This window comes from Lolium perenne, chromosome 2 (assembly GCF_019359855.2).
Source record: "Lolium perenne isolate Kyuss_39 chromosome 2, Kyuss_2.0, whole genome shotgun sequence".
Classification (NCBI taxonomy): Eukaryota; Viridiplantae; Streptophyta; class Magnoliopsida; order Poales; family Poaceae; genus Lolium; species Lolium perenne.
In genome coordinates this window covers 192383735-192394916 of record NC_067245.2, presented here as the reverse complement: position 1 = coordinate 192394916, position 11182 = coordinate 192383735, and the positions used below count along the sequence as shown (strand labels likewise).

The following is an 11182-nucleotide window of genomic DNA, read 5'->3' as shown; positions in this document are numbered from 1 at the left end:
GCCACGCCACCGGCAAGCCTGCAAGGATGCAGCTGAATTTCCTCTTCTTCTTTTTTTGCCTTTTGGGTGACTTTTCAGAGTCAACAAACTCAAAGGATTTACAAAATAATCATACAAATCGTTTTTCTTAGGGGATGTCATCATACAGCTTCATGCCCATAATTAACCTCAGTAAAAGCGTGAGTAAATGAATAGTAAGAACTTATTAAGAACTAGCAAAGCAGTTAAGCACAACCTCAAAGGATTTACAACTAGAGGTGCAAATACACTGTAGTTTGCTGACGTGTCCAACCAGCCACTTCGGCAAACTAACTGCTGCTGTGATGGAGTGACTAATTAAATTCGCATTATAAAAATGCTGGATTCCGGGATTTTATTTGCAAATTGAATAAACCTTTGCGCCGCCTTCCTCACAGAAGCCAGCCGTTGGGTAGAGAAGGCTTGAATAAGAATTTGGCCATTATAGACCTTCTTAAGTATTGCAAAAGAAGGACAGAAGCTCCCATGCTGAGTTAATATTACGAATCAAACAACCCGCATAGGAAAAAAGTTCTAAGGATTAGAAACAAAATCACTAGGAAGATACTTTCAATGAAAGAGGGCCTTATGGGGCAGTAGAGCTCAGAAGCTTATTCAACGTACTAATTGTACATATACCGAGAACAAAGACATACAATACACACACAAAATCACAGCTCAGTTCGGTTCACAGACTGGCATGCACAGTAATGCATGTCCAACTCTAATTGGCAGTCACAAAATATGAATACGATAAGGCTCTTCTTTTATTTGTTTGAATCGGGGACTCCTGTAGTCTCATTGAAGAAAATGAAAATGTCTACTCAGCCTTCCAGGATGACAATGGAGGGGTCTCAGAATCTTTCCAAGTACTCGCCACTCCAGCATACCGGTCACCCTGGACATCACCTGCACTGGCGTAGGACTCGAGTTCGGCCATCTCCTCTGGTGTGAGCTTCACAGATAGCGCTCCCACGTTCTGGTTGAAATTCTCGATTTTTGTTGTGCCAGGTATGGGGCAAACATCGATCCCCTGATGATGAACCCAGGCCAATGCAAGTTGTGATGGTGTGCACCCTTTTCTTGTTGCCATTGCGTTAACATGCTTAAATATCTGGTCATTCTTCTCAAGATTCTGTGGTTGAAATCTGGGCAAATTCTGCAAAATAAGTCCTCGGTGAATAACCAACTGGTCGTAGAAGTTCCATTTCCTTTTTCTAGTAAGAAATTGACAACACATTCAAGCATAGTTTTTAAAAAAATCGTTTAGTGGAAAGATGACCATTTCGACAAAAGATAAACCTAATAAGTCAGCTGATGGCAGATTTGCAGAGGCCAGGGCTACCCCATTTCGAAGAGAAAAAAAAAGATGATGGCAGATTTGCAGAGGCCGGGGCTACCCCATTTCAAAAAAAATGATGGCTGATTGTGTGCCTTCTAACAGACAACAAAGAATTAAATGATATAGTATAAGAGGTCTTGGGTTAAAATCTCGGCTTTCGCAATTCAAATTTATTAAATTACTCTTCCCCTCTATATGTGTCCACGTATAGGCCTCAATGTCTTACGTGAGATTCTATTCGCGTCTAGGCATCATTGAGTCACACGTGGGAGGGGGTTTTACAATATATGCAGTGGTGGAGCTTGACAAGAAACCTTGGCGGGCCAAATCATATTTTTTTGATGAGAAAACAAAAAGGAGCAGTGAGTTTGGACAGAATTAATGGAGTTTTAGTGCTAGATAATCGATTGATAAAGGAGAAAATGATTTGGGGCAGGGCGGGCAATGGCATGGTTTTGTTTCAGCGTAGGTCCGCCAGTGAGTATATGTGGATTGCCCGCCTTCTATCCATTAAGTTCAGTCTTTTGGTTCTAGTGGTTAGTTCATGAAGCTACAAGAATAACAATAATGACATGAAACTCACTCTGCGGAAGTCCTGGTCTGATAGCGAGTCAACCAGTTTTGATCCTTTAGAGAAGAACCCTCTGCCAAGTGGGCTGTAAGCTACAATTCCAATTCCAAGTTCTCTGAAATTGTCAAGAAAAAAAAGACATTTCAGTAAATAAAGCGTATGAATTTTTCAACAAACTACATGGCGTGGTTTTTATACAATACCTGCAAGTTGGAATTATATCTTCTTCCACGTCTCTAGTCCATAGTGACCACTCCAACTGAACTGCAGTGATAGGATGAACAGCATGAGCCCTTCTGATTGTTGATGCAGAAGCTTCGGATAATCCGATGTATTTGATCTTTCCTTCTTCGACTAGCTTCTTGAGCTCTCCAATCTTAATAAGGTGGATATAAATTTAGTTTGCAATATTAAAAATGAATGCATGGCTCACATTATAACAGCATACAAAGACAAGGGTGAGAATACAAGGCGCCTGGCAGCTGAGTGTGGAGATAAAAGATAGTCACTTAAGACACCAACCCCCATCCCTCTCTATGTTTAAGTAGTAGATTGACCTCTCACCTACCATCTCCACTTGTATGTGTATCCATAATCATTACCACCACAACACCATTTAAAAAAAAATTACCACCACAACAAACACTAAAACCACTCCAAAAGCACAAAGAAACCAAGAAACCAATTACACTATAATACTCACCGTGACCTCGATAGGCACCCTGGTATCTATGCGGTGCTGGTAGTAGAGATCAATGCAATCGACGCCGAGCCGCTTAAGGCTGCCCTCGCACGCCGCCCGCACATACGCCGGATCGCCACGGATCTCCCGCTTGCCGTCGGCAAACGAGAGGCCGAACTTGGTGGCCAGATCCACCTTCTCCCTCACACCGCCTTGCAGCGCCTGTCACATACAAGCACATCGAGCACCTTCACCACACGTCCATAAAGCGAAAAAGGTGAAGATGGCACTAGTATTAAGCTACTTTAGAGTCCAGAAGTTAGAACTGACCTTGCCGAGGAGGATCTCGTTGGTGTGCGGCCCGTAGATGTCGGAGGAGTCGAGCAGGGTGACGCCGGCGGCGACGGCGTGGTGGATGAGCGCGACCATGTCTGGCTCGGGCTCGGCCGGGCCGTAGATGGCGGACATGCCCATGCAGCCGAGGCCCTGCGCCGAGACCTCCATCCCCTGAGAACCCAGCTTCAAGCGTGGCACAACGGTGACAGTGACAGGAGCAGCAGCCATGGCCGGCAGGCAAGGTGGTGCACCGGCTGCTGTTGGGTGTGGCCGGATCGGTTGGGTCACTGAGATTTGGTATGGCGGGACGGGGAGTAGCTAGCTAGGCGTTGTCGAAGCTTTAATCTATTGATGGCGTGAGTGGGTTGGTGGCGGCAGCTTCACCGTTGACATGGGACACATGGGAACCAGATAAGCTCAAGCTTGACTGTTTTGTTTACTTTTTTTTATAGGGAGAGCCTTTGAAATGTCGGGTGTTTTCCGGATTGAAAAGTTAACTTACTGGTAGATAAGTTTGGGCGATTTTGACAAAAATGACTTTTTGGCAAAGAAAAAGCCTTCTGGATAAACTATTTTACTGGCCTAACCCTTTTTTGTGGCGCCCTTCCGAGCGGCGCCACACTGTCCATGCGAACGGCGCCACAGATCTTGGTCGGCGTGCCACAGTCGACACTGCGCGCCGTTAACCAGCCGACGTGGCAGGGCGTGTGGCGCCGCTTCCACGGACGCCACACTTTAAATGTATGGTGTCGCTCGGAAGGGCGCCACACATCCTGTTATGTGTGGCGCCCAAGCCGCCCCAGCCCGACCCGGGCCTTCTTCTCTTCTTTCTCTTCCTCTCTGTTTCGACCGCAACTGCCGTTGTCGGCCGCCTCTCCTCCACCCCCTACCAAATCCACCACGGATTTGTCGGATCTGGCCGACCATTTCGATCCTCATCCATTCCTCAATGTATTACCCTTCGATTCATGCAAGATTTGCTCGGATTTAATTCAATTTAGACATGGAAGCAAGATATGAAATTTTAGATATTGAAATCCATATTCTCATGTATGTGTTGAAATCCATATCCTCATGTATGTATGTGTTGGAACCCAAGTGTTGGAATCCTAGACATCAAATTTCCATGAATGTGTGTATGTGTTGGAATCCTAGATATGTATGTATCCATATTCCCATGTATGTGTGTATGTGTTGGAACCCTAGATATTCTTATGTATGTGTTGGAGTCCATATTGTCATATATGTATCATATTTGTTAGGAAACCCAAAATTTAGAACATGTATGATGATATTATGGTAATTCTTAATGTGTGCATATGCGGAAAAACTGTAGGATGGTGTGGCTCCTCAATGATTACTATGACAGGCATCACCGGGCCTATTATAAGGCGGACCTAGGGCAGGTACTAATATTTTTTTTGTTAGCACTACTTGTTTTATTCCCTTGGATATGGCATAATATTATGTGTTTGTGTGTGCTTGCAGGTTCTTGAGCCCTTGAAGATTCGTTACTACGGTAGTGTTGACCACCAAAACCCACCGGCGAGTAGCGACGGGCAACACGTAGAGCCGGGAGGCTCCCAGGACTTCTGGTGGGCCCTGGTCCCTCGGGCGATGGCCCGCAATGCTCCGGCACGCACGTCCGATGCTGGTGCAAGGGCGTGCCACCTGACCTATACCTGGTCAGGAAGGTGATGGATTGCTTCGGCTAGTTTCCTGCATGGCATACACGTAAACATTAAATACGAGCCTCGATCGGCTCTCAGGTTGTCCTGTGAATCGGCTCAAGGAGCCGATCCACCCATGATTCGTATGAGATCTACGATAACATGGTGGTCCTGCTTGATCAATATTGAGTTAAAACGATCTACGACGATTTAGGGTTTTCACCACATAACCGGAACGTCCTACACGTAATTGAGCCTGGCAGACACGAAAGATGATAACAAACCAACCCTAGGCAAGGCCTAAAAACCAACGTGGAGTTGATTCCTGGAACATCCTCCCTAGGATCGGTAAATTACACCTTACGCACTACTGGATCATTCAACCCGTTTGCAAGGCCTAACTATGTAGATATCAAACTAATCCTTGAAGAACAAGGAGCAATCATAACGGATCGGATCTACTAAACAAAGATCAAGCAAGGTGCTGCCCTTACACCTAAGATAGGTGTAAAGGCAGCTAGATGTCTAGGGATAGCATAGATAAAAGCATATATCAAGGTAAAACAATGCTAACCCTAACACATCTATGATAACTACGTTGCTCGCCATCAACAAGGCTTCAGCACGAGCAACGCATGAACAACGAATAAACTCAATACTGCCTAGATCGCGAGATGCGATGTAGGCAGCATGGTGCTTACCCGGAAGAAACCCTCGAAACAAGGGGTAGCGATGCGCCTAGATTGATTTGTTGTGAACGTGATCGTCCTCTTTTCTCAATAACCCTAGATACATATTTATAGTCCGTAGACTCTCTATCGTGGGAATAATCCCAACCGTGTACGAGCTAAACTCTACCTTTTAATCCTAACCGACACGTATCCTACTATATTTATAGATACACGGGCAATTTAGCCCAAACTCTAGTACAAGGCCGATTCATGCATATTTTCCGTGTATATTCTCCAAGCCCATCTCAATCACGGCCCACCTCTGATTTGGTTAAAATCTGGTGATAACACATGCCCCCCTGGTTTTGGCAATGATAATTCCAAAACCACCCCTTTTTTTTTCTTCGTCGGGTCATGTCGTGGCAGAGCAGAACCGTCGCAGTATCCTTCATCATGATGTCTTGCCTTCTCAACTTCTCTGCAAGATTTGACAGTTTTTTGGCACCACTTCCTCGGAAACTGCTGTGGCATTAAATCTCCACTATATCCCCTTGATGACCCACAAGTATAGGGGATCGCAGCAGTCTTCGCGGGAAGTAAATCCCAATTTATTGATTCGACACAAGGGGAGACAAAGAATACTTGGAGGCCTTAACAGCGGAGTTGTCAATTCAGCTGCACCTGGAAACAGACTTGCTCGAAAGAGTTTATCAGTAGTAACAGTTTTATAGCAGTAGCAGTAGTGAAATAACAGCAACAGAGTAACAGAGACAGCAGTAATGATTATAGTAAACAGCAGGATTAAAATACTGTAGGCACGGGGACGGATGACGGGCGTTGCATGGATGAGAGAAACTCATGTAACAATCATAGCAGGGCATTTGCAGATAATAATAAAACGGTGTCCAAGTACAAAGCAATCAATAGGCATGTGTTCCAATTATAGTCGTACGTGCTCGCAATGAGAAACTTGCACAACATCTTTTGTCCTACCAGCCGGTGGCAGCCGGGCCTCAAGGGAATCTACTGGATATTAAGGTACTCCTTCTAATAGAGTACCGGAGCAAAGCATTAACACTCCGTGAACACATGTGATCCTCACGTCACTACCATCCCCTCCGGTTGTCCCAATTCTTGTCACTTCGGGGCCATTGGTTCCGGACAGCGACATGTGTATACAACTTGCAGGTAAGATCATAAAACAATGAATATCATGATGAAACAATAACATGTTCAGATCTGAGATCATGGCACTCGGGCCCTAGTGACAAGCATTAAGCATAACAAGTTGCAACAATATCATCAAAGTACCAATTACGGACACTAGGCACTATGCCCTAACAATCTTATGCTATTACATGACCAATCTCATCCAATCCCTACCATCCCCTTCGGCCTACAGCGGGGGAATTACTCACACATGGATGGGGGAAGCATGGCTGGTTGATGGAGAGGCGTCGGTGGTGATGATGGCGATGATCTCCTCCAATTCCCCGTCCCGGCGGAGTGCCGAAACGGAGACCCGGCTCCCGCGACGGAGTTTCGCGATGTGGCGGCGTTCTGGAGGCTTTCTGGCGACTTCGACTTCTCCCCGTGCGTTTTTAGGTCGAAGGCAATAAATAGTCCGAAGGAGGGCGTCGGAGGCCGGCCGAGGGGGCCACACCACAGGGCCGCGCGGGCCCCCCTGGGCCGCGCCGCCCTATGGTGTGGGGCCCTCGGGCCTCCACCTGACTTGTCCTTCTGGCTCCGCCAATATTTTGGGAAAATAGGGCCTTCTGCAAAAATTCCGAGGATTTTCCTGAAAGTTGGATTTCTGCACAAAAACGAGACACCAGAACAGTTCTGCTGAAAACAGCGTTAGTCCGTGTTAGATGCATCCAAAATACACAAATTAGAGGCAAAACAATAGCAAAAGTGTTCGGGAAAGTAGATATGTTTTGGACGTATCAACTCCCCCCAAGCTTAGCTTATTGCTTGTCCTCAAGCAATTCAGTTAACAACTGAGCGATAAAAGAACTTTCACGAACACATTTTCTCATATGATGTATATATTCTCATGCTATGGCTAATACTTAGGCAGTTCATAATGAGATGCATGCAAATAAGATCATCTAACAGCTATGTCAATCATGGAGAGGTACCAACAATTAATAATAAGCATCATGAATCATGTATATAAGCAGGATTGCAATGTTCATAAGAGAGTATGATAAAGTGGTATCTCGCTTGCCCGTATTTGATCGGCAAAACATAAATGCCCAGGCACCTCTGGAGTTCATAGAAAGACTAGAAGTAGTGATTGTCAAAGATAAAAGCATCAAAGTTATACCACAATCAATCATATTTTGAGACAAGCATATTATACTAAGAATGATAGTTGTGCTCTCAAGATAGTGCTCAAAGAAAGAATGGAGACACAACATAAAAGTAAAAGATTGACCCTTCGCAGAGGGAAGCAGGGATTAACATGCGCTAGAGCTTTTCATTTTTTAAAATCAGGAGTAAAATTATTTTGAGAGGTGTTTGTTGTTGTCAACGAATGGTAATGGGTATACTAACTACCTTGCCAACCGGACTTTCAAGAGCGGCTCCCATGAAGGACGTTATCTCTACCAGCAAGGTAGATCATCCCTCTTCTCTTTTGTTTACACACGTATTTTAGTTTTATTATGAGTGACACTCCCCCCAACCTTTGCTTACACAAGCCATGGCTAACCGAATCCTCGGGTGCCTTCCATCAATCACATACCATGGAGGAGTGTCTATTTGCAAAATTAAGTTGCTTACTGATGAATCAGAGCAAAACATGTGAAGAGAATTATTAATGAAGTTTGATTAATCGGGGCTGGGAACCCCATTGCCAGCTCTTTTTGCAAAATTATTGGATAAGCGGATGTGCCACTAGTCCATATGAAAGTCCGTCAAGATTAAATGACAAGGTTGAAAGTTAAACACCACATACTTCCTCATGAGCTATGAAACATTAACACAAATTGAGAAGCATTTTGAAGGTTTTAAAGGTAGCGCATGAGAATTTACTTGGAATGGTTTGAAATGCCATGCATAGGTATTTATGGTGGACACTTTGGAACAACTTGGTTTTCAGGTGTTTGGAAGCACGAGCAGCGTTCCCGCTCAGTACAAGTGAAGGCTAGCAAAAGACTAGGGAGTGACAAATCAAGAGAGCAGTAACTGTCATAATCATGCTTGCGGCAAAATAAATTAACAGGGGCATAAAAGTGATACAAGAACTCTGAAGCAATATAAATCATCGAGGCTTAATTGACTTTTTGTTCAGTCATATGCATGCGTGAGCATGTGCCAAGTCGATATAAATGAATTATTCAGAGGAGGATACCACAATGCCATACCTACTTATGAATAAAACAATGCAAGCAAACATCCATGACATGCTACTCATATTAATAAATTGGAGCTAAACATGAGAGATGAACTACTAGACTTTTCTCAAATGACATATACCTCACATGAACCAACTAAGCATGCTCACATGGATGAGTATATGTACAAAAATGAAAATAAATAGAGTTCATACCAGCCTCTCACCACAATCCAATTGTCGTAGATCGTCATTATTGCCTTTCACTTGTGTAGCTTGGATAATATGAAATGAAAACCACGCTCCAGCCACCGAAGACCATTGAACTCAAGATGAACTTCACAAGCCAAAGAAGAACAGTAAATATTTTTGGTGTTTTCGAATTGGAACCAAGAACAAAGGAAAACAAACAAACAAAGCAAAATCTTTTTGGGTTTTCTTGTAGCAAACTAGCAATAGCAAATAAAGCGAAACAAATGCAAGAAACCAAAGCAAACAAATTATAAAGAGAAACAACAGAAATATTTTTGGTCTTTTTGTGTTTTGGGAAAGAAACAAAGCAAAAAATAAGAAATACCAAACTAGAAAAGTCACATAAACACAAAGCAGCAGAAATTCGTCAAACTTGACAGCAGTACAGTACCCGATTTTTAATAAATTCTTCCAATGCTCAAATCGAAAAGTGTTCAACTAATGAAAGTTAGATAACAACCTGGGGAACATGTAAAAAAATTGGCTTCGCAAAATACTCTTCTGGCTATTTTTGAGAATTTTTTCGGTAACAGTCCAGAATCTGTTTTCAGGCAGCACTTCCCCAAATATCATCTCCCTCTCATTAGAAAACCACTCAAACAAACTAAACAAGTATGTACAAGTATCCAGCAATCATAATATGCAAAGAATGAGTGATGCCGGTATACCTCCCCCCAAGCTTAGGCTTTTGTCCTAAGTGGAGTTCAATCCCATCGAGGCCATGAGGTAGTATCTCCGTAGTACGACGAAGATGGATCATATTCCGGGTATGTGCTAGAAGAAGCACCCGGATACGTGACGGTGTAGTCGTAGGAGGGCTCGGCATCCTCGGAGTCATGCTGCTGGTGGAAGTCTTATATCTTCATATGTTCATCCACCTCCTCCTTAGTGCGCGACCATGGTTGCCTGTCAATACTGAACAAACCTGGCTGGGGAAGAGGGATTTCCTTCTCATCCCCATCAGCAAACAACATTCTATAGACCATATTATCCAAAGTGGAATCGGTGGTAACAAAATGATGGCTTTTCATAGCAGCAATATCAAGTCTCCTAGGGGTTAATGGCATATCATTAGAATCAAGAGGAAGTCTTAAATGTGTTAAAATGCGCAGTGCAATAGTTCCTCCAAAAATAGGCCCCCTGTTAGACAGGCGGCGAGCAATAAGAGAACCAAGATGATAAGATGTCCGTCCAGTAAGTGCAGCATTCAAGAAAGCAAGATGATAGCTAGAAATATTGCTAGTGTTCTCCCTACCAAGAATGCTAGTAGCAATGTAATATGCAAAATATTTAATGGCAGGGAGTTGGATGTTCCTTATCTTGCCACGCTGAATGGTGCGACGATCATCATCGGTGATCCCTCGATAGAGTTCCAACAGGTCCCGGGGGTTGTCATCAATCCTCCTTGATGTACCTACAGGGGAAATATCCAATGCACGACAAAATGTTTCCAATTCCATAGTAATAGGATTATCATAAATCCTGAATGCAACTGTCGGCCCATATTGCTTGTTATGGAACTTGAAGCTCTCGACGAAGATTTTGGTGAGCATGTAGTATTGCTCCCTTTCATCTCCCACGTAGGCGGCTAAGCCCGCCCTATTGACAAGGGTGAAGAAATCATCCAATATCCCTGCATTTGTCAGAAAATCATAACATGGGAAGGATGAAGCATTAGGAGTCACATTGTCCTCTTCGGGCGCGAAGCTAGGCGCGATGATATCCTCATTATAGGATCGCCTAAGTCGGGTGGCGGTCCTAGAGGGTCTCCCGGTGCTGGTTGTTCCCCTCTGAAACAATTCTCCAAAGTTGAACTTCTTCATCTTCCTTTTCTGAAATTTTTCAACAAGTGATATAAAACTTGATTTGGTGACATATAATCAAGGAGAACTACTATAGGAACTTGCTAGAGTACTAATCATGCATCAAAACTAGTTTATACAACTTAGAACAAGCATGCAAGCTCACTAAACATGTTACCTACAGCAGCAAAATATTCAAGATATACTCAACCAAACAAAATTCTACTTGGATAATCGGAGGAGTCACATACCGGAGAGCAAATGTGCCAAATTTCAGACAGAAATCTGGGCTGAGCAAAGAGATCGAAAAATCCTGAGCTCTTGAGCAAAAACGTGAGTGAGAGAAAGCTGGTTCGAGTTTTTTCGGGAGAGAGAAGATTCTGGGAGAAAGAGATGAAGTAGTGGGACAAGGAGGGGCCCACACCACAGGGTGGCGCGCCCCCCTCCTTGGCCGCGCCGGCTGGTGGGGTGGCCCCCTGGGGTGCCCCACTGGTCATC

At 44.1% G+C, this 11182-nt stretch overlaps 1 protein-coding gene across 1 annotated transcript; it reads right to left on the bottom strand.

The window, feature by feature from the left end:
- Positions 1-592: 592 nt before the first annotated feature.
- On the bottom strand, positions 593-3337 carry LOC127334234 (probable aldo-keto reductase 2). The gene is made up of 5 exons (XM_051360652.2): positions 2944-3337; positions 2635-2835; positions 2135-2307; positions 1944-2046; positions 593-1177 (listed from the first exon to the last, which is right to left on the bottom strand). Exons 1-5 carry the CDS (start codon positions 3175-3177, stop codon positions 839-841), a joined length of 1050 nt encoding a protein of 349 aa, XP_051216612.1. The 5' UTR covers positions 3178-3337; the 3' UTR covers positions 593-838.
- Between the last annotated feature and the right edge of the window lie 7845 nt (positions 3338-11182).

Excerpts from the sequence above, each read along its gene's own strand:
- LOC127334234 (XM_051360652.2), bottom strand. The coding sequence starts at position 3,177 with ATGGCTGCTGCTCCTGTCACTGTCACCGTTGTGCCACGCTTGAAGCTG. Across the intron at positions 2,308-2,634 it reads GGGTGCCTATCGAGGTCACG|ATTGGAGAGCTCAAGAAGCT; the intron begins GTGAGTATTATA and ends CACCTTATTAAG. Across the intron at positions 2,047-2,134 it reads GATATAATTCCAACTTGCAG|AGAACTTGGAATTGGAATTG; the intron begins GTATTGTATAAA and ends TGACAATTTCAG.